General features: G+C 34.7%; 1 protein-coding gene across 6 annotated transcripts in view; it reads left to right on the top strand.

Moving 5' to 3' along the window:
* The window catches only part of Senp1 (SUMO specific peptidase 1), a 54593-nt gene that overhangs the window by 19711 nt on the left and 7015 nt on the right, over positions 1–27867 (top strand). For 5 of the 6 annotated variants that reach the window (XM_048802614.1, XM_015493274.2, XM_015493275.2 and 2 more), the window contains 9 exons: positions 5052–5155; positions 5239–5522; positions 7274–7328; positions 11402–11440; positions 12382–12466; positions 12829–12984; positions 14051–14182; positions 25676–25879; positions 26988–27067. In XM_048802614.1, coding sequence (XP_048658571.1) covers positions 5052–5155; positions 5239–5522; positions 7274–7328; positions 11402–11440; positions 12382–12466; positions 12829–12984; positions 14051–14182; positions 25676–25879; positions 26988–27067 — 1139 coding nt within the window. Of the gene's footprint in view, positions 1–5051; positions 5156–5238; positions 5523–7273; positions 7329–11401; positions 11441–12381; positions 12467–12828; positions 12985–14050; positions 14183–25675; positions 25880–26987; positions 27106–27867 lie in introns of all 6 variants that reach the window. The other variant, XM_048802615.1, reaches the window with a different exon arrangement.

Below are 27867 nucleotides of genomic sequence, written 5' to 3'. Positions count from 1 at the left end.
GTTTAGTAAAAATGTGCATTTTAAAAGTTTTAGTTCATCTAAAATATTCAAGGGAAGAATGGCAGAACTAGTAACTCATTTCATAGGGCAAAAGCTAAACAAGAAACTGGCAACATTTACCTTTGATGATAAGAGCTGGGCAACAATGATGAAAGGGTGATTTATTTTTTATTATATTTTTGTACTATTGAATTTTGTATCATATGTATTAGTTATTACAAACTAAATAATGTTTTCTTAGTTACTGAACTTACGGGGCTTGTGCTTATGCCAGAGCTTAAAGAGTACAGAAAGATTCGGGAAGGAAACTGCAGCAGCATAGCAGCTGAGTAATCTCCATATGATCAACATAAGATTGACATTCACCCATCAGCTACTCCTTTGGACCACCCATGCTCCCCTTGGACTGACTATTTACCCCTCCAGCCAACCCTTCAAGGCACAGGCTAAATCAGGACTTGAGGCTGTAGTTTCTCCTTCCTACTACAGTGCAAAGAAGATGCTAAGGATTAAACCTAAGTAATGAAATGAAGTGCAGGAAATCTTTCCTCAGTTGATTTTTGATCTGTATCTACTATGAAAAGCAAGCCACTTGTACTATAGAATAATCCATAGGAGTAGACAAATATTGAAACAACTTTAGTATCAAACTTAGAGCAAATTATTTAAATATTGAGTCTCTGGCATTACCAGTAATACAGAAATAATACATTTTCTCCTTATGAATAGAGAATTAATTGATGGAAACTTATGAACTGAAGAAAATGTTATTTCCATGGGAATGTTGGGATCTCCAAGAGAGATATATTTGCTTCTGTTTAAAGAATGAAAATTGGCAGCATACTACAGTGACATAGCCACATTAATGTTTATAGTAGCTCAATTCACAATAGCTAAGTTATGGAACCAACCTAGGTGTCCTTCAACAGATGAATGGATAAAGAAAATGTGGTATATATACACAAGGGAATATTACTCAGCCATAAAGAAGAATGAAATTATGGCATTTGCCAGTAAATGGATGGAACTAGAGACTATTGTGCTAAGTAAAATAAGCCAATCCCCCAAAATCAAAAGCTGAATATTCTTTTTGATATGTGGATGCTAACACACAATAAAGGTGGAGGGGGAGAATAGAAGTTCATTGGATTAGACAAAGGGGAATGAAGGGAAGGGGCGGTGGGAATAGGAAAGACAGTAAAAGGAATTGGACATAACTCCTATGTTCATATATGAATACATGACCAGTGTAACTCCACATCATGTATAACCACAAGAATTAGAAGTTATACTCCATGTATGTATAATATGTCAAAATACATTCTATTTTCATGTATAATTAAAAAAATAGAAAATATGAAGATTGGGTATCAATGCTGGATTTGTCTGTCAAATTTAGAAATATGAAGATATTTACAAAAAATGCTGCCTCTGAACTGTTTGTTCAGACTTACCACAGGGATTTGAAAGAATTTGGAAATCTCCAAGTTGTGGCTATACAGAATAACTGATTGAGAGTGTAGCATTGAGGAGCTGTGCTGTTCAGTTGGGATAACCAGTAGCCACAAGTGTTATTTAAATTAATTCAAATTAAATGAAATTAAAAATTTAGTTTCTTAGTCACAAGCCACATTTCAAGCATTCATTAGTCACATGTGGGTAATGGCTACCATATTGCACAGCACAGTTATAGAACATTTCCAGTTTTTGTTATAGAGGATGTAAATTTCTGTTAGAAAAAGAGAAAATACTAGCAACAATACAAAATTTAAAGGGTAAGAACAATTACATATTACTTCCAGACATGCTTCTCTGTAACTTATTGAGCATTTTAAGATGTTAGATTTTATATAAATGGCAAGGATAGTTTTATTCCTTTCTCTTCAATGCTTTACAGTTTTGTCATAAACAAAGCATTTGAATTTAATAGAAAATTATTGAGTGATATACATTTTGTACTTGAAATTTATTTGTATGTTTTAAAAGTTATTTAAGCAAAATAAAAGTTAGGGAGATTACAAAGTTATTTGGATAATTTGTAAAAATAATTGGCTTATTTGTTAAGGTTCATTTTGTGCACTCTAAAAATTGTTATACTCTTACAGTTCAATTTTTTGATGGAGCCTCTTGCAGAAATATCACCTAATTGCAGGAATATGTCACATATTTTTCTTAGTAGAATTCAGCACCTTAATTAATCTTACACTGTTTAAAATTTGGTCCTAAACTAAGTTTTTTAAATGTAATGTTAGACAGCCTCCTGAATTTCAACATATTATCTAATTATTGCTTCTTTTCCTCTTCATTTCCTAATTTCTTATTTAAGTATAAAAACACTTTAATAATATAGAGAGAAAGATGTGGTTTTTAAAAAATTTTTTAGTACTAGATGCTTTAAAACAGGAGTGTATTTGATGTTTCAAGTGACTTACCGTTTTTGTGCATTATTTGGTAAAACCAAGTGTTATGTATGTTCTTTTGAATGTTTCCTAAACTATCTTTTCTTTGTCAGAAATGGTTCCAAATAGAACGTAACGTTCATTTTTTTTGTTTTAATGAAAGAGGAAAAAGTACCTACCATCATTAAAAAAAAAAGTCCTTGTGACCTCCAAAATAATATGTAAAACAATGAAAACTTTAAACTTTTAAAACCATAAATTAGTTTAAACTGGAAACATGAGGCTTTAAGGGTTTGGAATAAGGATAATCTATTCTTTTTTATTTTATGTCCACTAGTAAGTATGAGATTATTCAGGGTCAAAATCTTTTCTTTGAAGTTACATTTATTGAGAAAATGATTTATAGGGGACTAGTGTGTGTTAAATTACTTTTTAATTAGATCTTTACATTGAATTAATCTAGATTTCTCTTAATTTGTGTTAGTAAAGTTACTTTATGATCCCTTGGTTCTTTGTATCTTATAAATATAAAAGTTTATTCTGAGAAAATAGTTGGCTCTGTGATGTGAGAAAGAAGTGTTTTTAACTTTGGTGGTTGATACCTTTGGAACAAATATCTTTTCTGTTTCATTTTACTCCATGTTCTTTTGAGATCTTCATGTGATGGAAATGATTTTTTTTTTTTTTAAACATTCCCTTGGTATCAAGAGATGCTCTGCAAAGTAACGTCTCATACTGGGGTATATACATTGTTTCCCTCTATGATGTAATAAACAAAGGTTTTTAAAATCCAGTTTGGTGGGACAGTGGATATGTACTAAAAGTGTTGGTTAATTAAGATTTAATTTTATGACCCAGGTGGCCTGATTTCCCTTCCCTCCTTTCATCTTAACTACTCTTGGAAACAGTCTATTGATAACTTTAATGTATGTTGATTAGGTTATTCGGTATACTAGAAGAGTTAACACTTAAATTTAGGATATACAGAAACTCCTGGTCCATAAAATGCCAGCTAACACAGATTTCCTGCATATAGAAGATCACTGTTGAGTTGATCAACAGACTGTTCTTACCATCTAATAATCTATAATAATGTGTTTTCATTCTGCTCTTAAAGAATCTTCATAATGGCAATTTAAGATTATACAGACAAAAGTTTTTCAAGTGTTTTCTTTTCAGTAGAATAGCCAAAAATAACAGATTTGGTTATTGATATTACTTTATACCTGGTAATGTCTGTTTCTAGCCTTATTTTTGTGCCATCATGGAGGTGCCAGCCCAGTACTGTAAATAGTATTTTCACAAACTGTGGAACAGGAAGTCACCATCATCTTGAATACAGTATTAATATCTAAGGGATAAAATAATGGAGGTTTTTTTTTCCTCCCACATAGAGCATTGCAAGATTTTGTTGTTGTGGGTTTTTTGTTTCTTTCTTTGTTTTTGTTGTTGTTTTTCCTCTTGGGTCTGTTCTTTCTTTTCTAACTTAGCTATACACCTTTAAGGATAGTTTTTTTTTTCCTCAAAGGGAGTTGTCATGCCTCACAGTTTAAGTATATTCTAGTAGATGAGTAACATTATATTGGCAATGTAATTATAATTTACTCTGTAGCAACAACTAAAGATTCAAGAAGAAAAAATATTAGTATTTATTTGCCTTTGTAATTAATCATTTAATTCATTTGGCTTTTAACAAATATTTGTAATTGAATAAAATACTTATGCACGTATTGTATGTCACTGCAAGGTGCTGCTAACCCTACCACCGTGTTTGAAATTATTGTGTAGTTATATTACACAGTTTGTAAGATTTAAAAAAAAAATAACTGAAACTTCTTGAACACAGTCCATTGCTTCAGGGGATCTGTATAGAGTAGATGTTTTATATGGTTACAGTAAATAATGATGTAATGAACTGACATAGTAATATCACTAATATTATTTTATTCTTATGCAGTGTAGTTCTTGGCTAGGTGACTGTATTTCTTTCTACCCTTCCCATCATTCACACTGACCTTACTACTTCTTGAATACGTCAGGCACATTCCTGTTTCAGGGTTTTGCATTTGCTGTTCCTCTATCTGGAATATTCTTTTACATATAGATTTGGGGAAGGAGTTGAACCCAGGGGTACTTTACCACTATCCCCAGCCCTTTTTTATTATTATTTTTTTTAAATTTTGAGACAGGGTTTTGTTCAGTTATTGAGGGTCTTGCAAAGTTGCTGAGGCTGGCCTCAGACTTGCCATCCTTGTGCTTCAGTCTCCCAAGTCATTGGAATTACAGGTGTATTACCTCTCAGCCTAATGTACAACAGTTCTTAATTACCTTTAGGAATCTGCTTGAAATTTGACTGAACTGGGGCTGGGGATGTGGCTCAAGTGGTAATGTGCTCGCCTAGCATGCGTGCGGCCCGGGTTCGATCCTCAGCACCACATACAAACAAAGATGTTGTGTCCGCCGAGAACTAAAAAATAAATATTAAAAAATTCTCTCTCTCTCTCTCTCTCTCTCTCTCTCTCTCTCTCTCTCTTTAAACAAAAAAAAAAAAAAAGAAATTTGACTGAACTTCTGGGATCTCATCTAGATGCTACTTTGAGAAATACTTGTCTCATTGAATGTATTTAAGATCTTTATTTTTTTGTCTTATAGACAGTTCAAGAAGAAGAAAAAGAGATCTACAGACAACTGCTACAGATGGTCACAGGGAAACAGTTCTCTGTAGCCAAACCCACCACACATTTTCCTTTACACCTGTGAGTTACAGAAGCATCTTTTTAGATTAATTTAATTCTACAATTTGCTATTTGATATTCAAACTATATCGTTCTCTTGCTAGGTCTCGATGTCTTAGCTCCAGTAAGAATACTTTGAAAGACTCACTGTTTAAAAATGGAAATTCTTGTGCATCTCATGTCATTGGTTCTGATACTTCATCATCTGGATCTGCCAGCATTTTAACTACCCAGGAACAGCGGTCTCACAGTGCATATTCCTTACCGTCATATACCCCAGATGTTCCATTTGGATCCACAGATTCTGATCCTTGCCATCAACCCCATCATCACCACTCTCTTCCACATCAACCAGATAATTTACCAGCATCAAACACACAATCTGAAGGTAAAAATGATATTGTATAACTGTATTTTTAATTCTAACAGCCAGTTAACTTTATCTGGATTGATTATTGGCAACATTGTAATGCACACATAACATACATATACACTATATATACATATATGAGACTTTAAAAACATAATTCAACTAATCATGCCATGAGCAAGCTAAACATACAAGTAAAATAATGAAATACTACTTTTTCCTTTTTTGGGGGGAGGTGGTACTCTTTTCTTACATCAAATTGTAAATGATTTGATATAATATCTAAATGACTAATTGCCTGAGGCAGAACCTAGAATCAGAGTATATCCAGCCCAGTTGCTTCAGCACTTTCCCTGTTTCTTAATTACTTTGCAATGAAAATCAAGTAAACTGAAGTTCTAGGAGTTTTGAGATATATCAAAAATGTATTGAAGTATAAGTATTTAACATATAATACTAAGCCATTATAGGTTTATGCATTTTAGAATGCTTGTCAGCAAGTTTTGGAGAGAGTTTTTTTTCCTAACTTTTGGCATTGGTCCTTTAAGGTTTTGCTATAATAGTTCTCTCCATTTTTTGGTATGTATTATGGTACACTTGTACATATTTAGGTATGTAACTTAAAACAAATTGTGGGTTAAATGGTCAGACATTAGGAATCTTGATAGATTGAGCACAAGACTTTTCCTCCTTCCTCAATTCATTTGATTTTTTTTTTAATCTTTTTTTTTGTTTTAATTCTCACTTGAGAATTAAAATTTTTGGTGACATCATGGGGGCTGGGATTGTGGCTCAGTGGTAGACGTTTGCCTTGCACATGTGAGGCACTGGGTTTGATTCTCAGCACCACATAAAAAATAAATAAAGTATTATGTTCATCTACAGCCAAAAAAATATGAAAAAAAAAATTCTGGTGACATCACCATGGTGGCATCATTATATAGTTACACATACCCATGAAAACTTGTATTACATTTTTGAAGTTATTTATTTAATAGAAGGTGGGGCAGAGCTAGGGAAGTGGCTCAGTGGTGGTGTGCTTGAGACCTGGGGTTTCATCCCTAGGACCGCACAAAAAAGTCAAAACAAAATAAAATTTAACCTCAGAATCATACATTGTGTGGCAGATACTTAGATACAATTAGATTGAAACAAATATACTACATTGCCCTGTTTAATTCTCTCCTTGTACCACTTAATAAATACTCTAAATGAGGTTCTAATCATAGCACTTTATAAGGATATGGTTGCTGCCCTAGAGGAGTATTTATTCCAGAAACAAATGATATAATGATAAAATTTGTATGTTATAGAGTCCTCCTACAGTACTATATCTCTCCCTCCCCTTTCCCTTCCCTTCCTTTCACCTAATTCATTTTCATGGGTCCATCACGAGCTCAAGACTGCATGTTCTTATTTTCCAAGTATAATTGTATTTTTAATTTTAACAGCCAGTTAGCTTTATCTGGATTGATTATTAAAAGAAAGCACAGGGAGTAAACACATCCCAAGAGTGGATGCAAAAGGGCAAATATGCTTGTATTTCAGAGTGACTTCTTATTTGTAAGACAAGCTCTTCACTAAGACCTATTAATGGTCTCAGTGAAAGAGATCTGTCTCTCTTTCTCTTTCTTTCCATCTTTGTCCTAACGCTGTTATTTTTGGGGAAATAGAATATAATAAAGTTTAGGAATTTGAACTAAGACAAATAGAAAATATAACGGTGGAATTTTATTAATCAGGAAATGCTCTTGTGTTTCTTTGTTTAGGATCAGACTCTGTGATTTTACTCAAAGTGAAAGAGTCTCAGACTCCAACTCCCAGGTAAACTTAGGAAAAAGGTCGTTCTCTCTCTCTTTCTCTCTCTCTATTCTAATTAGTTATACATGACAGCAGAGTGTGTTCGATTCATTGTATACAAATGGAGCACAACTTTTCATTTCTCTTATACACAATGAAGAGTGAAAAGGTCATTCTTAACATATAATTTTCCCTTTGTTTAACCAAAATTTCTTTACTAAGAGTTGTGTAACACAAAATTGCCTCAATTCAAACCTTTCTCATGTATTATTTGAATTTCAGTGACTTCCTAATTGATCATCTTTCCTCCAGCCTTCCTTTTGTTCTTCATTTCATCTTCCACCATACTATGTTAATTCATTTTCAACCTTATTCTTTCATCCATTTTCATGCTGCAACCAAAGTGATCTTTCTAAAATTCTTCTACTTTATTCTTCAGTTCATTTTCCATCCTATAGCCAGAGTGATCTTTCTAAAATATCTGATAATTCATTAAAGGAATTTATGACCATTTATTAAACTCTTTCAAGGGTGGTTTATTAGACATAGAATTAAACCCAAACTCCTTAGTATTGTATAGTGAGCACTTCCTCCATAAGCCTTACCTTCCATTGCACATTTCTTTAACAAGTATTTAAATATTAAGAGTCTACTATGTGCCAGGTACTGGAATAGACAATGGGGATAACAGCAGAGAAAAGAAGTCTCTGCCCTCAAGGAGTTGTATTTTAGATGAGGGAAGTGATAGGAGACAAGTAGGGAGCACATAAACATATATGTCTAGTAGTTATAAATGTTGTAAAGAAAAAGGGACTAATATGTAGGCTAGGGTTGGAGAAAAATTACATGTATAGGGTAGTTGAGGCAAGTCTTCAGTCAAGTGCCAGCTGAGTAGAGACATAATGAAAGTGAGAGGAAGCCATGTGGAAATATGAGACTCTTTTCATGTATTTTCAAATGCTGAATTTGTTTTAGTTTTTAAATATGATATGCTTTTTTTGCCAATTTTTTTTCTGCCTTGAATATTCTGTCAACTGATCTAACAGTAGTCTCTTTTATCTTTAAATTTCATTTCAAGAGTGACTTACATATGAAACTTTACTTCTGGGAGGTGTCAATACTTCTCTGGGAGGTGTCAAGTACATCTCCCTCTCTAATTCACTAGGTTATTACTTAGATTTCTTTGCCATATTATGGTCTTGGCATTTCAGTTGCTAGAATGGCAGTTTTAGTTTTCCATTGAGGAGCTTAGAGATAATAAAATGTTCTTTCTCATTTAATTTCCACTACTTCTTTGCAGCTCCCCCATTCATTCTAAGCTTTGAGTATTCATTAAAATTTTCTGTTGAGTGACTCAGGGAGACTTTGTAGTTTGGGTTCTTTATTTCTTAGTTTTTCAGAGTCGGACTTGACTTCTGATCTTGGCTCTTTCAGGCTTCCTGTAACTTTGGAGAAGTTATTCTTCTGAACCTCATATTACTTATAAATAAAATGCCAGTATTAGTACTCTACCATTGAATTATGTGAAGAAGAACTTACAGATAAAGCATTTTAAAAGTGTTTCACAGCCAGGCATGGTGGCACATGCCTGTAATCCCAGCCACTCAGGAGGCTGAGACAGGAAGATCTCAAATTCAAAGCCAGCTTCAGCAAAAGCAAGGCATTAAGCAACTCAGTGAGACTGTCTCTAAAGAAAATGCAAAATAGTGCTGGGGATGTGGCTCAGTGGTCAGGTGCCCTTGAGTTCAATCCCTGGTACCCCAAAAGAAGTAGGTTTTCTCTCTCAGGAAGAAATTACTCAAAGATAGAGTGCTCTCACTAGGCTGAAGGTGTGGTTTAGTGGTAGCACGCTTGCTTAGCATGTGTAAAATCTTGGGGTCGATCCCTAGCACTGCTAGAAATGTAAAAAGACTTCCTCAATGATTCTTTACTAAGTCTTTTCTTTTATGGAGGACATCTAGTGACAACTAAAGAATGAGATGAAGGAGAAATGGTCTGTTGGGTAAGATTGATTACGTGATACTATTTGTTGAAAATGGAACCTAGTCATCACCCAGTACTGATCATAGTGCCTGACATGTGATGGGTGCTTAGAAAATAAATCTTTGCTAAATAAATGAATATCCTAGAGAACCTGAAATACTCTAAGTAGCCCTAGTACTCATTTTTTTCCCTTTTTGCTTAATGAATCAGTCTACTGAAAGGCATTTAACTACAAGTATAAAGAACACAGTCTTCGGAATTAAATAAGATTTCTAATCCTGGCTATTCCAAGTCAAATTATCCTTCTGAACCTGAGTTTCCTTTTCTGTATGTATGTGTGTGTGTGTGTGTGTGTATATATATATTACATATATATTAAGGATTAAATAATATGGGGCTTATCATGAAGCTTCACTAGTATGTAAAACACCTAGAGCAAAGTTTTACATATGGAGCACCAAGTCAGTGTTCAAAATATAGTTGTAGTTAGCCAGGCACAGTGGCGCATGCGTGTAATCCCAGCAGCTCAGAAGGAGAGGCAGGAGAATGGTGGGTTCAAAGTCAGTCTCAGCAACTTAGTGAGACCCTGTCTCAAAATATATATGTGTGTGTGTGTGTGTGTGTGTGTGTATGTATGTATGTATAAACACACATGTACACACATACACATATAGTTGTAGTTATTACTATTACTGTATGCTTCATTTCTATGAGAAGTAATATATAATCTCTTTGGAAAAGGAAATTTCCCCTATTTGGCTTTCCTGAGACAGTAGATACCTTAATCCATTGAAGAGAAGTACTTGCCCCTGCATTATTCTTTCATTCAAATATTAAGTCTCTACTGTGTGCAAGGAACTATTCTAGTTGCAGAAGATGTGGTAGTTTACAAAATAAAAAGTACTTTTCTGTCTTTATCAAGTTTTTGTTTTAATAAGGAAAGCCAGATTTTAATAGCATGATCCATTACTGTGAAATTTCTTTATATTGTGTAATAAACACCTTCTCATGTTCATTTATTTTTAGTACCATACACTAAACAGCCCTCACAGTGCTACCACTGTTCTCTGTGGCTTTCTATCTTGGTCTTTATCAGGTGTTCATTGTGCCAAGGGGATAGGCTGTTATTAATGACAATGACAATGCAGAGGCAGTGGAATAGCAACCTAAGGATTACTGGGGATACAAACTCTCCAAAGTTAGACTAAGGGGCAAGGGTTATCCTCTGAGCCCTTGTTAGTACCCTTACTAGGAGAGATTATAGAGATTTAAGAACTGAAAGAGACTCTATATCACACTGAATTTTATAAATCTTGGAAACAATGCCCATGTCTCTTACTCAAAATTATAAAACTAAATGGGGACTGCTCCAGGAGATATAGGTCTCTTAACTCCTTATTTAAAGCTCTTTTTACTTGTTCTGTTTCTTCAGAAAAGTGTTCACTTTTCTTTCAGTTGTTTCTGTGATAGATTCCTTAGTTAGGGGTTTTCAAGGAGTTGAAGTCAAGAAAAACAAGAAGCAGTTGGGACAGTTAACATGCCTGTGACACCATTAAGCATTATTCACTTAGAATGGCAGTAGGAACTACAGTGGAATTGATCTTTTAGCTCTGGAATGGATTTGCATTGTTCTTCTCTGCTTTGGCGCTCATTGACTTATTAGCCATTTGATAGGGAATATTTGGTGGATGGGAATGTTCAGCAACTATTATGATTTGGATGGATACTTTTTGACTTTGACTGACAAGAAATCCAAGAATCCCTAAGATTTGAGTAAATCATTAATAAATCTGTCAGCATAAACCATTTAATAAGAGTAAAGTTCTAGCTTAATATATTATCTTGACTAGTAATGTGCTTTTTCACATACTGTCCTCTCATGTAATTGGGGAACTATGCTAAACTTAATTGGGTGATCTTTTTAAGAAATGTGTAAGCAGATGACTCATTTGTGTTCTTTTATTCTCAGATAGTATTATAGTTATATTAATTAGGTACCTTATACTTATTCTATAAAGTATTATTATAAACTATATAAATGATTGCTTTTGTTGATAAAAATATTTAAGTTTTCTCATAAATCTCTCTGGCTCATTTTTTCCTTCCACCTATAGTCCTGCTTTCTTCCAGGCAGAGCTGTGGATCAAAGAATTGTAAGTTATTTGTTTTTAGTATGATTTTTCTTTCTCAGTCACTTCATTTTCAGTTAGAAGAAGAGAAACAATTAGCTAATCATCCTGATTATCTTTTTTTTTTTTTTTTGGTCATTAAGAATTACCTATTTGAACTCCAAAGTTTACTGAGTTTTAGAAATTCTCTTATAATTGGGATATTTCTATTTTTATGTTTATTAAATTATAGCAATTGTTGAAACTAAATTGAATTGGAAAAATATTTCAAAGTTAGACATTATATATAAAGGAAAATATATGTTTTAATTTTGACACTGGTAAAACTAACTTATTTACTGAAGGCATTTAGTTTCCAGTTCCAAGAACTAACTTTTAGTTTTTTAAACCCTCTGCTCTTTGTGACTTTTTACAATACTTTAAATACAATGTGTATATATTTTAATACAACAATGTGTTTTAACTAAAACTTAATTAATATCTTATTTGGGATTCAGAATGAAGTTTCACTTTCACATAATTTTAGAAGCATGTTAGAAAGGGGCTCATGGACTTGGGTTGTGTCTCAGTGATAGAGCACTCGTCTAGCATGTACAAGGCCCTAGGTTTGATCCTCAGCACCATATAAAAATAAATAAACAAAATAAAGGTATTGTGTCTAATTACAACTAAAAAAATAAATATTAAAAAAAGGTGGCTACACAATTATAAATATTTACAAAAGTCACCTGTTCACATTGAGCAGTACACTAGGAGACAATCATTTCAGTCAAAGTGGTGAGATAATTTCATTAACTAACTCTGTCGTTTTACTCTGTGTCTTAAAATATAAATGTGATGAGGCATAAGTTAGTGTAAGGTCTTTCTGTGTGAGGGTTTTGTATTTGATATTCACTGCATGTCAACAGTGTTTTGATCCCAAGAGGGTGATCTCCATTTGTGTCATTTTTGTTTTCACTTTATAGAACTAGTGTTTATGATTCTCGTGCTCGGGAAAGATTGCGCCAGATTGAAGAGCAGAAAGCACTGGCATTACAGCTTCAAAATCAGGTAAAAATTATAGGGGCTAGGGTTGTAAGTCAGTGGTGTAGTGCTTGCCTTGAATGGGTGATGCACTGGGTTCAATTCTCAGCACCACATAACAATAAATAAATAAAGGTATTGTGTCCATCTACAACTAAAAAAAAATCTTTAAAAAAGATTATAAATAAATAGCATGTCCAAATTGAAACTAGTTTAGAAGGTTATCTGGATTTGGGTAACTGCTGTTGTGATTGCAAGATTGTATGTGGTGGCATAGCATTTTATGATGAGTGGTATATGTTCTTGGTCTTTCCAACTAGAACTACTCAGTATACATAAGTCAAATAGTAGATTTCCTTATTGCACTATTCTGCTGTTCTGGTTTTCAGAGATTGCAGGAACAGGAACATTCATTACATGATTCAGTAGAACTGCATCTTCGTGTACCTCTTGAAAAGGAGATCCCTGTCACAATCTCCCAAGAAACAGAAAAAAAAAGTCATAAATTAACTGATAGTGAAGATGAATTCCCTGAAATTACAGAGGTAAAGTACATGCTGTAAATTCCTGCACTAATAAGTATTATATTTAGAAAGAATGCTCTGGACACTTTTAAACATAAAGTAATAGAATATGTGGTATTAAATTTTATTGCATACTTCGCTGATTTTATTATACATCAATCTTTATTTTTAAAGGATTATTGAAATTTGATGAAAAAATTGGGGGGTTGAGGGTATAGCTCATTGGTAGAATGCTAGCATATACAAGGCCTTGGGTTCAATCCTTAGCATTATAAGCAAAACAAAACCAGAAAAAATTATGTACCTGGTGAGCATAACACAGTTACTGTAGTTGCCCTGGAGTACATATTTTATATTTTAAAAAGTAAAACACAGGGCTGGGTTGTAGCTCAGTGGCGGAGTGCTTGCTTCACGTGTGAGGCCCTGAGTTCTATCCTCCAAAGCACATAAAAATAAATAAATAAAATAAAGGTATTATGTCCATGTACAACTAAAAATTAAAAAAAAAAATTAAAACACAAATTTTTCTAGGAAAATAGTGTCTAAAGTACACTGCTTTTACTCCATTGCTACCTTTTGTGAAAGCTTTTTCTTAGGAAATCATTTGGACCAGAAATATAAAATATAGGGGGAGGGCTTTTCTTTTCTTTTCTCTTCTTTTCTTTTTTTTAAATATTTTTTAGCTACACATAGACACAATATCTTTATTTATTTTTATGTGATGCTGAGGATCAAACCCAGTGCCTCACATGTGCAAAGCAAGCGCTCTACCACTGAGCCACAACCCCAGCCACGGGGGAGAGCTTTTCATAGTCTTAGGAAATTTGATAACAAAAGATTGTTTCATATTTTAGGAATTAATATAAAAAACAAGTATCTGGATATTGTAAGAATGGAGAACTAAATAGGATGGAAGGAAGTAATCAATGTTGGAATGGAATAGAAACTAAAATGTTAGATAGAAGCAAAACGATTAACAGTAAATTGGTAAAACAGTTGACTAATATATAGCATGGGGAATTGGTGAGCAGTCTGATTTTGTCTGAAGCCATGTGTGTTTGATCTCTAACACCCTTTGTTTTCCTAGGAAATGGAGAAAGAAATAAAGAATGTATTTCGTAATGGGAACCAAGATGAAGTTCTCAGTGAAGCATTCCGCTTGACCATTACACGCAAAGATATTCAAACTCTAAATCATCTAAATTGGCTCAATGATGAGGTAATCTTAAATTTTTTATATAGAAATATTTTATATAGAATTTATTTTATATAAAAATAGTAGATGAACATTAAGACATTATATCACATTATCTCCCTTTCTGCATCTACTTGTTTTAAGTCACTTACATTATAAATGATAAGCTTTCTAGAATAGTCTTCATTGGTACATAATATTTTAAAAACTGATGCTGAAGAAGTTTGATATATTAGGGGAAAAAGCTATTGCCCTCACCTCCCAATTCCAGCTAAGTATATTAATTGCACTGTGAACTTTAAACTGATCTATCCTGTTCCTAAACCTATAGATATCTGTTTTATTTCAAAAGAATGTTTCCACAGCCAAAGACGAGAATTGGGATTGAACATTATATATTTTAGGTACCAATATCTGTTCTTGTATGCTGAAGACTTTCCAAATAATAATATTGGAACATCTGTTGAGCATTTAGCTCATGTTAGGCACTGTTCTAAGTGTTTTATATGTTCTACTCACGTAAGATTTACTATACCCTTGGAAGTAGATGCTATAGTTTTATCATCCCCATTCTATACATAAAAAAATAAGGCATAAGAAGGTTAAGAAACTTCTAGCTATTATAGCTGTTAAATAGCACAGCCAAGGTTCAGACCCAAGCATTGAGTCTTATCTACTGTATCATACCACCTCAGAATCTTAAATTGGGTCCTGTCTTAGGATTAGGTATATAAAGTTAGGAGTTAGGTATCATGCCCAGATTTTTCTCTGGAGGCAGCTGGACTAGCCCCACTGCCTCTTCAGTTTATAAAATAAAATTTCAGAAGTTCTTTAGTCCCTGTAATATTCTTTGACCTAGAATAGTAAGGAATACGTGATTTGACACTGTATTTAGGGAATACAGAATCCCTTTACTACTTTTAGCTCCTCAGAATTAGAACATTGAATCAAATAATGGGGGAGAGGATAAAAGACCTCAAAATCAAAGGGTGAAATGAAAATCAAGAATAAGCAAAAATATCCACTGATATATTGGTTTTGATCTTTGGTCTTTTGCCATTTTTGCCTGCCACTGCTAGAGGAGAAAATGGTTTCTCCAAAGGGACTGTGCCTGTTGTAAATTATACACAGCCTTGTAGGGGGCAGCAGTGAGTAGGATATGAACTAAGAGTTTTGCTATTGACTGTGGCGGTTACCTCAGTGAGATCCCTTACAGAAGCAGCATTCATCAGGACATATTTTCCATTCCCTGGGCCCATCAGAAGCTGAATTTTTAGCAAGCAAAGTTATTAGAAATTATTATTTAGAGATGAGAAGGAAATATTCTTTGTCTCTTTTATCTTACCACACTTACCTATATCTTTTTTTTAAATATTTTTTTTAGTTATAGATGGTCACAATACCATTATTTTATTTTTATGTGGTGCTGAGGATCGAACCCAATGTCTCACATGTGCTAGGCAGGTGCTCTACCACTGAGCTACAGACCCAGCCCTACCTATAACTTTATAGGAAGTGCTTTTCTTTTGAGTTCAAAATAATGTTAACCTCAAAAATGGGTGCCAGTTCATATGTCTATGATGATGATGAAAACTATTTTAAATAAAAAGCATCATTTTCAAAGCAGCATACTTCTCAGGCTTTTAAAGTTATTGTCCTTGTGAAGTCAGTATTCTGAAGTGTTAGTACACAGCCTAAAATGTCTATATTCCTTTTGAAAAATTCTGTTTCTCAATTTTTGAGCAGTCTTTTGCAAGTAATTTGTCCTTTCCAATTGTGTTCTTTACTTCAAATAGATATTTTTATTCATAATCGTTTCTCTTCTTTTTATATGTCCTATCAGTTTTATAGGATATATTAAAACTTTTTTCAAAATAAGATGATGATTAATTATTTTTATAATTGACAAGGAATGTAACAGCCAGGAAATGAAAGGAATCGATTTAATTTGTATTAAAAAAAAAAAAATCTGGAAATGCTCTATTTTGGATATGTATAGAAAAACATTTGGCTACCCTTCCCCTGGTGCTTTCCTGAAAGGAAAATAGACTTCAATGTCTGTTCATATAATAGCCTTTCAAAAAATATTTTCATGAATAGATTTATTTATAGGTGAATTTTGTTAAATTATATATAGTTTCAAAAGATTAATAATTGAAAGAATGGATGCTTTACCTTCACATAAGAAAATTAAACTTCTCAAAAATGGAATGTTGGAACTGGCTACCTTATAAACAATACATAAAGAAGTAGAAGACTGATAAAATTAGGGACATTGTAGGAATTAGGTCAGGAGATTAGTTATTGATAAAAATACCCAGTTAAAGGAAGGGGAAGACAAGAGTTAAAGGAAGAATTAGTTGTAAAAATAGATTGAAAGTCACAATCAAGAAACAAATATTTTAGCCAAGAGTGGTAATGCACACCTGTAATTTCAGCTATTCAAGAGGCTAAGGCAGGAGGATCACAAGTTTGAGGCTAATTTGGGCAACTTAGCAAAAATAAAACAAAACAGGCCGGAGATATTACTCGTGGTAGAGCATTTGCCTAAGGACACAGGGTCCCAGATTTTATCCCCAGGACTAGAACCAAAAAAACAAAAAACAAACTTCAAATACATGGAAATGATTTAGATAAATAGAACTAAATCTTGCTTCTGGTCATAATAGAATAAAATGGCAAGATTTACCCTTTCATCTTAACTGGAAGACTAAATAAAACATATGGAACAACAGTTTTCAGACACTGCCTAACAGGCAGTACAGGACAGTTGTGCCTGAGAGAAGGGGACTAAAGAGGATATTCCCTATAGTTGCCTTAGCTTACTGAAATTCAGGGCAGGGGCTGGTAGATTTTAAATACAGGAGCTTCTCTCAAGTCTTAGGTTGAATACTGACCTGGGTGTTTGTGAAAAGACACTACTAAAGGCTAGGAGAAGAATTGCCAGAAAGACAGAATCAGAACAATCTCAGGGCCCACACACACACCAAGAGTAGTCATGTTCCAGCCAGTTAAAGTGGAAAAAATCTCCGAAGTGAGAGGGTGTATGAATAGAATCCTTATAAGAGTTCACAGTGTCCAATATCACATCAAAAATTACCTGAAACTGTCCAATAATACATGTTAATAAAAAATTGTTTTAATTTCCAGCTATACAAAGAGAAAAGAAAATACAGCTAATGACAAAGGAGAAAAGCAGTCACTACAAACACCCAGAAATGAACAAAATGATAAAATTAGCAAACAAATATGTTAAAACAGGTATTAATTATATTCAGAAAAGTAGAGAAAAATGGACATTCTGTGGAGAGAAATGGAGATATTTTTAAAAAGGTCCAAATTGAACTTATAGAAATGAGAATGTATCTGAAATAAAACATACACAGGCTGGTGCTATAGTAGATTAGACACGTCAGAAGAAAAGCATTTGTGAACTTAAAGATATAGCAATAGAAGCTGGCATGGTGGTGCACACCTGTAATCTAGGTGGCTTGGGAGGCTGAGGCAGGAGGATCACTAGTTCAGACAAAGCCAGCCTCAGCAAAAGTGAAGCACTAAGCAACTCAGTGACACACTCTGTCTCTAAAGAAAATACAAAACAGGGCTGGGGATGTTGCTCAGTGGTTGAGTGCCCCTGAGTTCAATCCCCAGTACCCCCCCCCAAAAAAATATAGCAATAGAAACCATCCAGAAGTAAACAGAAAAAATGCTGAAGATAGCCAGGCACAGTGGCACACACCTGTAATCCCAGCATCTCAGGAGGCTGAGTCATGAAGATTGGAAGTTTGAGGTCAGTATTAGCAACTTAGTGAGGTTCTAAGCAACGTAGTTAGACCCTGTCTCAAAAAATAAAAAGAGGGGCTTGGGTTGTGACTCAGTGGTAGAGTGCTTGCCTAGCACATGTGAGGGACTGAGTTCAAGCCTCAGCACCACATAAGAATGAAATAAAGGGGCTGGGGATGTGGCTCAAGCGGTAGCGCGCTCGCCTGGCATGCGTGCGGCCCGGGTTCGATCCTCAGCACCACATACAAACAAAGATGTTGTGTCTGCCGAAAACTAAACAATAAACATTAAAAAAAAAAAAAAAAAAGAATGAAATAAAGATATTGTGTCTACCACCTACAACTAAAAAATAAATAGGGCTGGGGATGTGTCTCAGTGGTAAAGTGCCCCTGGGTTAAAGCCTCAGTATCAATAAAATAAAATTTAAAAGGCTGAAGAAGGATGACAGACCATCAGTGAACCATGGGACAGTTATCAGTCAGCATATAATTATAGTCTCAAAAAGAAAGGTGGGAACATAGGTAATGTCAACAAAGTATTTGAAAAATTAATGGTAGAGCCAGCACGGTGGCTCACGCCTGTAATCCCAGTGGCTCTGCAGGCTGAGACTGGAGGATTGTGAGTTCAAAGCCAGCCTCAACAAAGGCAAGGCACTAAGCAACTCATTGAGACCCCATCTCTAAATAAAATACAAAATAGGGCTGGGGATGTGACTCAGTATGTGAATGCCCCCAAGTTCAATCCCCAGTACACCCCCCCCGCCAAAAAAAAATTAATGGTGGAAGAGTTCTCAAATTTGAAAACTGTTAACTGAATAAATTGAAGAAATTTAGCACACCCCAGGAAGTGCTAATCAAATCAGGCAGAAGAAGCACCATACTAAAATAATAATAAATTACCAAAAATTAGTGATAAAGAGAAAAATAATAAGTACAGCCAAAGGGGGAAAATACATCAGGTATGGAGGATTAAAGATAAGAATAATTCTGTTTGTCTAAAATCATGTAGGCCAGAAGACAGTGTATCTACATTTTAAAGTACTGAAGAAGAAAAAAATTTTGTCAATATAAGATTGTATACCCAGTAAATACATCTTTCAAAAATAAGCTATACTTTTTCAGACAAATGCTGATAGAATTTATCACCAACAGACCTGTACTGTAACAAATATTGTGACATGTTCTGGGCTGAGGGTATAGCTTAGCTCATGCAAATCCTGGGTTCAATCCCCAGTACAGAAAAAAAAAAAAAATGACAACATTCTTTAGGCAAAAGAAAAACATGGAAATGTCATTCTATACAAAGAAATGAAAAGCAGTGTAAATGCTTTTTTTTAAATATCTCAGACAGTTGTCTAAAACAATGTAGTGTGGGGCTTAACAACATATAGAAGTAAAAGTAAAATATTTGACAGTCACAGCACAAAGGAGAGAACAAAATGGAAGTATATAGGACTGTTGTAAGATTATTCCTTTCTACCTGAAGTGGTATAATGTCATATGAAAGTAGACTCTGATAAGTTAGACATAATATAAAGTTAGTGCAGCCACTAAAAAATAAAAACCAAAGATACAGTTAATAAGGCAGTAATGGAGATAAAATAAAATAAAAAATAGAGTCAAAAAGAAGGCAAGAAGAAAAAAAATGCAAAGAATAAATGAGACAGGAAAAAAGAGAAAGATGGTAGATTATTTAAATTCAACTACACCAATATTAAATGTAAATGATGTACACCAGTACTGTCCAGTAAAAATATGTGACCAACATACCTAATTTTAAATTGTCTAGTAGTAGTTAACATTTAAAAAAAAAAAGAAATAAGTGAATTTTAATAACATCTTATGTGTTATTATTTTGGCATGTAGTCAATATTAAAATATTAATGAAATGTTTTGCCTTCTCTTTGAAATGTGATATACATTTTATACTTATAGCTGATCTCAGCTTGGATTGGCCACAATTTTAAGTGCTTGATAGTCCAATTGGCTAGTGTTTACTATATTGAATAGTATGAGTTAAATGACCAGTTAAAAGATAGAGATTATCAGATTGGGTAAAAAAGGTATCTGCAAAAAAAAAAAAAATATGGGGGGTTGAGGGGGATGTTGCTGGAGATTAAACTCAGGGCCTTGGGCATGCTGGGCAAGTATGCTGAACAATATTGCTAACCATACAGTAAAGCATTTTGAAGATAGACACAACTTTTCAGAAGTAAAAGGATGGAAAAAGCATACCATGTAAGCACTAATCAAAAGAAAAATAAAGTGGCCATATTAACTTACACTAAGTATATTTTCAGAGCAAAAAATATTCTTAGTGATCAAGACACTTTATAATGATGAAGAGGTCAGTTCATTCAGAATGCCTCACAGCCTAAATATATACACATTTTTAAGCACAGCTTCAGAGTACATGAAGCAAAGGAGAAATAGACAAATCTATAATTACTGTTGGAACTTTCAACTCCTCTCTCTCAATACCTGATAAGTAGAAAATCATTAGGATACAGTTTGGAATAGGTGGGCAGATTCCATGTACCCACATGTTAATAAACATGACTAAAAGCACTTTCTCCTTTATAACCCTATATACCCTATCCCATATGGAGAAGCAGAATGACTGCAGCATTTCCAGTCTTTGTTTTCCTTTCAGGACCTAATCTCCCTATCATTCCTTACTACTAATTTACACAGGTAAACTGAAAAAATAACAAGCGGACATATCTTCTTTTGGTTCTTCTTTGCAAACCCATATTAATCATTACTAGTTGTTTCCAAAATGGAAAAGTATTGGACTGTTGGAATACTGTGTTTCTAACTTAAAACTGTGAAGGAAAATCATGAGGGAAAAGTCTCATAGCAAACAAGAGAGAGGGGAGAGGTAAAGGAGGGACTAAGGATAGAATCGAGGGGCTGGGTTTGTGGCTCAGTGGTAGAGCACTCATCTGGCATGCATGAGGCACTGGGTTTGATCCTCAGCACCACATAAAAATAAAATAAAGGTATTGTGTCCACCTACAACTAAAAAATATATATTGAAAAAAAAAAAAAGAGAATCAACATAGCACTCTAACTTCACTGAAGTGATGATTTACCAAACAGATTAAATATTTTGTAAGCCTAATCTCTCAAAGAAAAAAGGTGTTTTTAGTTATCTGCATCACAATAGCCAGGCAAGGTGGTGCACACCTGTAATCCTGGCAACTCCACAGTAGCCTATGTAGATAGTTTTTCAACTTGATTGGTAGTGGGAAAGTAAGAATTATAAAGCAATAATCATGGTCATCTGATTTTTATCACAGAATCAATATTTGGAGTCAAAGCACATACTTTTTTTGTCAAGCATTCTAGCTCTCAGAACACAAATGTCTACTGGAAATGGGGAATGGGTAGTGGTCATAACTTGATAATTATTTCCAAGGAGTAAATTTGAGTGATGCTCAGTTGAGAGAGGAAATAGCCTGCAAAACATTAAGTCTAACTAGAAAAACCTAATACTGGGAATAGGTTTTCCTTAACCTGATTACATAAAAAGGGAAAAATATAAGCAAAATGAGATAAATGAATATGATGGATTTATATACAATGTGCTTGAATGAAATAAAAGAGCGAAATTTTAGACACCTTTCTGTGTTATTTTATTTAGAGACAACCCTGCTGAGTTACTTAGAGAATGGCTAAATTACTGAGGCTGGCTTTGAACCCGTTATCTTCCTGCCTGCCTCAGCCTCCCGAGCCATTGGGTTTACAGGCATGCACCTCTGTGTCCAGCTTTCTAAGAGTTTCGTTATAGAACTAATCCCAATAACCCAGAGATTTATGTAAAGTCATATGGAGAATAGTAATAATTATTAATAAATAGCCTCCTTAAAAAGGCAGGTCTTGCCTGCCTTTCTCAAAAGCTTTAGCAGTAATCCTAACAGTTTGTTACTTTAATTTACATATGAGAAAAACCCAGTGTGCATATTCATAGGGAAGCCTGCCTTTTGGTTTCTGTAATACTATTGGGTCAGATCTTACGATTGAGTAACCTTTTGAACCATCAAAATAGTCAAGTGCTTCAGTCTGGTTAGTCTTTGGACTTTGTGGTTAACAAGCCACAAATTTGATAAGCTTTAAATATAATTTAAAAATCTGAATGGAAGGTCAAGAAATAAGATGCAAAAATGGCTTTTGTCCCCCTACCAATTTTCTTGGTCTCTTCCTGGAAGTACTGTCATGCTTAAAACTTTTGGAACCTTTTTTCCTGAGCGAAATAGAAGGGTTTAGAGTGTAAATGTGGGAAAGGTTCAAAGTCAAGACTTTAAGCCAGGCATGGTAGCACATGCCTGTAATCCCAGTGGCTATGGAGGCTGAGGCAGGAGGATTGCAAGTTCAAGGCCAGCCTCAGCAACTTACCAAGACTGTCTCAAAATTTAAAAAGGGATGGAGATATAGTTCAGTGATAGAGCCCTTGTTTAGCATGTACAAGGCCCTACATCCAGTCCTCCATACTGAGGGCCTGGAGTGAGGGAATGGAATCAACACCTTACTGTTAGGGAATGTTGTACTTTAGATGCATGAGAAAATAAGTTTGTGTGGTTCACTAGACAAGAAGGAAGATACAGATAGCACTGGTCATTTCTGTCATTGTAGCAAACGTATTTAAAAAAAATTAAAAACATAAAAAAATAGATTGAATCCTGAGTGTGAAAATATTGTGGGCTTTTCCTTTAAAGAGATGTTTTTTTTTAGCTTCAGCCTGGCAGCTCTTCAAATAAAAAAGGAACAAAGACACTATAAACAACCCTCCCATCCCTAAGCAGGACTGCATAGATAAGCAGACGCTCATGGCCAAGACAGTGAAGGCAGCAGGAGTCACAGTGAGCATACAGAAGCTCAATGTGGGTCTCAGAAAGGGTAACAAGAAAGGCTAACATTGGCAGTAGTCTTCAGATGGTGATATTAGTAGTGGTAAGTCAAAACAGTAGGCACAAACTGACCTACTTTTAGCCCCCTGTTTCAAAGGGGGAAATTAGGGTCTTCTGGAACTAGGAGAATCTTATGTGAAGAAAGGACTATTGCCAGTGGGAAAGAGGGGACCCTTATCTTCACAAAATACAAGCAAATGCTGTGGCCATCACTGCTTCCCTTTCATCTTGAACACTGTGATCCCTTTTCTCTTTTCCTTTTCCTTCATCTTCAGCTGTCCTGTGTGATAACATGTAGTATTCTTTTTGTTCTCTAATTCTTAGCTTATTTGGGGTATGATTATGTCTTGGCTGAACTATGGCTGTTTTTCTCATGGCAGTTTTTGGATGGAGTAATAGCTGAAAAACTGAAGAGAAAGAATTGGATCTAAACTCTGTCTCACATGTCAGATTACACATCCTTAGCTAATGGAAAGGAACATTGAAGTCACCAAACTCCCTCCTACTAGGATATAGGGGAAATTAAAAAGAACCCAGAGCTCTCTTAGACCTAATTAATTCTTCAACTCTGGAGGAAGCCATTTGCCTCTTAATGAAAAAACTTTGGTTGAAGGAGGTCAGAAGCAGTGGAGGAGGAATTCTCAAAGGAAAGATACTGTGATAGCCAATTGCTAGTTCTCTGTTCTTGTTTACCTGTGCTAGTCTTTATAGTTCATCCTTGGGTGAGAGCATGTGAATCTCAGACTGTGTAAGTCCAGCTAAATTTCTTTAGTTTCTGGAACTTTTTCCTCCTGAAAAACAGGATCTATAACATGATACTCATTTATGTCATCCTTTGTTTTATTTTTTTACTTCAAGCTTATTCTAGAGTTAGTATCTCTCTAATAGTTACTTGAAGAAGATATGTCTCCATGACATTCATGTTCTTGACTGTCCTTACCTCTTTTTCTTTAGTTTTTATTCCATTTACAAATATATAATCTGTCCCGTGGAAGGATTGCTTATAGTGACTGGTGGGTCATCTGCCTGTTCACTTTACCTCTTGGATTGAAGGGTTTAGCCTTATAACATGGCTAATATTTTGGGATAGGTAGAATGCCAGAGGAATCATCAATCTCTTCTGGACAATTTTCTCTCACTAGAGAACATAGCTTAGAGTTTAGAACTCTGTTCTTGCTGGGCAGTTCCTCCTGCATTAGTAGCTGTTTTTACAACTAAGGGCACCTTTAGCATTATCCTTGGGCAGAGTTAGATCAAATCTAGGAAAACCTAGATTTGAGTAATATGTTATTCTAATATCACTATATATTAGAATGTAATGTAAGGATTCATTAACATTTAAATCAACTGAGCTCTAAGTAGCTAAGGGCTTCATATTCTAGGCAGAGAATTAGCTACAACTTGAGTCCTCTGGGCTTATTGCTCAGTTGTCAGAGCTGTAGGCAGAACAGTGTCTTTCTTCAGACCTAGTTCCCGACCTCAGAGTCTGCCTTATGGTGTATGTGGTTTCCCTGCAGCTGCCTAGGCATCCTCATCTATAGGCCCTTTCTCTAGTCTAGACCATGCTCTGGTATGTTCCTGGCAGTGTTCCCTGCTGCCTACCCAGCATGTAGTTGCCTACTGTCGGGCAGTAGCTCATTTCTTTGGCATCCTGGTGTGTAAATATTTGTCAAAGGATGGGGGCATTTTCCCATTCCTCAAAAAGCATTCTGAAAAATGTGCCTGTTTTCTTAGTCATATTTTAAACTGTGGCTCAGTTAGCCCATTCATTCCTTGCCGTTGAGAAACATTGGCCTGGCCTCAGCTGGCCACATAAAGTTAAGTAGCAATAACTTTTGGCATAGTAACTTTCAAACTTTAATACCAGGTAGTCCTGGACCTGAAGAAACCGTAGACAGTGTAGTCACACTTAAGTCTCTTCTTAAGAGAAGACATTGTTTTATTAACAGAAAGAATTATACCTCTTCTATCACGCATTTTAATTTCTTTCACTCACACTTTATATTGAAGGAGTAAATGGAACCAGAAAAACTGAGGAAGCTAAGCATATAGATTCTGAAGGAGACCTTTATCCTTCATGTTTATAACTTACTTATAGATTTCATGTAATCTAGGTATTTATTCTACATCCATGTCTACCTCCATAAAGTGACATTGCAGAGCAATTGTAAGTTTGTAGGTGCTTTTCTAATACCATTAATGCTTTGCCCTATTACTTAGTTCTACTTGAGACCAAAACAGTTTGGTCTCTTCAGTATGGCTAATGAAGCTGAAAAGGCCATCATTAGCCATAGAACACAATGTTCTATTTTGTACAAAATCAGGTAACCCTTAGGTAAGGTTTAGACTCTTGATCTTAGCTTGATTAACATTGAACTCTGAGCCCAGGATCTATTTAAATTGCTCACATAGTCTCAATGATTGAGGTAACTGCTAATGTGCCTTATTAAACTGCTTGCACTCCTTCCTTTCCTTTTCTCTAAGCCTTGCCTACTAACTTCACTTTCTCCTTATTTTCCAGTCGCTTGACCTAACCCTTAGTTTTCTACAAGTCTGGCCATCATCTGCCCATTTGTATCCTTAGCCATATCTACGTGGCACACACATATGTGTACCCACATATATACATACACCAGCTTTTTCTCTTTTTAGTGTTTTTAACCACTTTAACGTTCTCCTTTCTAGTCACAAGTTGATATAGGTAAATGAGGCTGTTGGGTGTTGAAGTATTAAATTGATTAAGAAACACTAACATCTGCTATTCAGCAGACAACTGCTTTTCCTTATATAACAGCTGTTTTAACAAGTATGATTTCTTCCCACAGATCATCAATTTCTACATGAATATGTTAATGGAGCGAAGTAAAGAGAAGGGATTGCCAAGTGTGCATGCATTTAATACCTTTTTCTTCACTAAGTTAAAAACAGCTGGTTATCAGGCAGTGAAGCGTTGGACAAAGAAAGTGGATGTATTTTCTGTTGACATTCTTCTGGTGCCCATTCACCTGGGAGTGCACTGGTGTCTAGCTGTGAGTACCTTCTTTTTTTTTTTTTTTTTTTTCCTCCCCTTTTTTAAATGTGTTGTTTTATTTTCATATGTAAAAGTAACCTTTTTTATCAATAGAAATTGTTCGCAGATATAGTAAATTAGCCTTATAGTACTTTATTTTTGATAGAATTCAGAAGAAATATACATAATTATAGAACATAGAGAAGGTCATGAGTAGTATTTTTACATCTTCACTTGATTATTGAGAGAAAGTATTATTTAGTAGTAGATTAGCTAAAAATCAGATAGTCAATGGAATTCCTGTCTAGAGTAGGAGATACTTAAACTTTGGGGAAAGCTGAAGAATTTACTCTTTTTGGAAATATAAAAGGGAATTATAGGGTATCTAAACAGCCTTATGGCAGGGCATGGAGAAAAAAAAGTGACTTCTTAATGGTGCTGCCAACTCAGGTTCTGTGACAATTATTTTCTGCCTAAGAATGGCTTGCCTTGCATATGTGTTAATGTAATTTTTTTTTATGATTCTGAGAGCATGATGCATTAGTTCAATGTGTTAATAAAATTTATTTCACAGTCTATTTTGAATTATACTTAATAAGTGTAAATCCAAAAGGAAATTCTCAGTGAAAAACAATCCAGGGGCTGGTGTTGTGGCTCAGTGTTAGAGTATTTGCCTAGCACATGTGAGGCGCTGGGTTCAATCCTCAGCACCACATAAAAATAAATAAATAAAGGTATTGTGTCTATCTACAACTAAAAAAAAAAAAAACCAGAATCCTTTCACCATTTTTCTGAAACTCTGTGAAAATGATCTTGACATACTCACCTTATATTTTCTCAAGTGCATGCTGTTTCTTTACTGTTGCCCATCCTGCAGAAAGAAAATAAACAACAGAAAAAAGGTTTTAGGACAATAATGAGTATAGCAATGGATGGGTATACCCTCATAATTCTATGTAAATCTCTCCTTCTTTCCTGTGCAGATTAAGCATAATATAATATAAAGTATCAATCAAATTTCTCACTATTGCACAGAAAGCCTGGGGAAAAGCTCCAATGTTAAGGGAAGGAAAAGCTGAGAAATGAATTTTCTTCACTTTATAAACAGATTTTTTTCTTATCTCCAGGTTGTGGATTTTAGAAAGAAGAATATCACTTATTATGATTCTATGGGTGGAATAAACAATGAAGCCTGCAGAATCCTTTTGTAAGTAGGAAGTTGAGGATGGAAGAGTTTGATGTTGGGTATATGCTATGTTTTTTCACTAGTTAATCTCAGTTGTTTGATACCTTCAGAAGAGCAAGCAGTGAATTTTTCATATTAAGTAACCTTAACCCCTATAACCACCTTAACCACCTTTATTTAAATCCAAATAAAATATGATGATAATGCAATAATACCAAAAATATTCCTTAATGGGACAATTACTGTCCTAGTACACTAAAATAGAGTGGACATAAAGATAGAGACGCAGTCACTAATCATTTAATGCAGCCTTCTAATTTTTCTTCATCTAACCCACAGAGGTGATTTTCATTTGCCCAGGTCCTACTAGTTTGTGGCTCAGCTGAGAACCAGAATTCAAATCTCTTTATGCTCTGCTTCTTTGTCTTTCCAAAACACCTATTCTTTACTGTACTATTCTGATGGCTGGGAGAAGATAGGTTCCAAAATGTCGAGCAGTTTATACTTTAAAAGAGTGCTGTATGTGAGGTATGCATTCAATAAATTGTTGACATGGTTTGAATATTCACACAGAAGAACCTAACAATAGTAAATAAAAATCTCCTTACTGCTAGAGAAACATTTTATCCATTAGATTAAGTTTTTTAAGACCATATAAACCAACCATCAAAAATTGTTTCTCAGCAGAAATAGTAGGTCAAAGGAGTCTGGTTTATCAGAGGCAGAAGTCATGTCTCTGTTGGGTTGACAGAGTAAGTTAATGGAGGGAGTTGTGAGAAATTGGCTCAGCTCCAGAAGCTCAACAGTCCAAGGATTCCCTA

The sequence above is a fragment of the Marmota marmota genome, unplaced genomic scaffold, assembly GCF_001458135.2.
Source record: "Marmota marmota marmota unplaced genomic scaffold, marMar, whole genome shotgun sequence".
Lineage (NCBI taxonomy): Eukaryota > Metazoa > Chordata > Mammalia > Rodentia > Sciuridae > Marmota > Marmota marmota.
The sequence above is the reverse complement of the archived record's forward strand: the minus strand, read 5'-3'. Positions and strand labels throughout refer to the sequence as shown.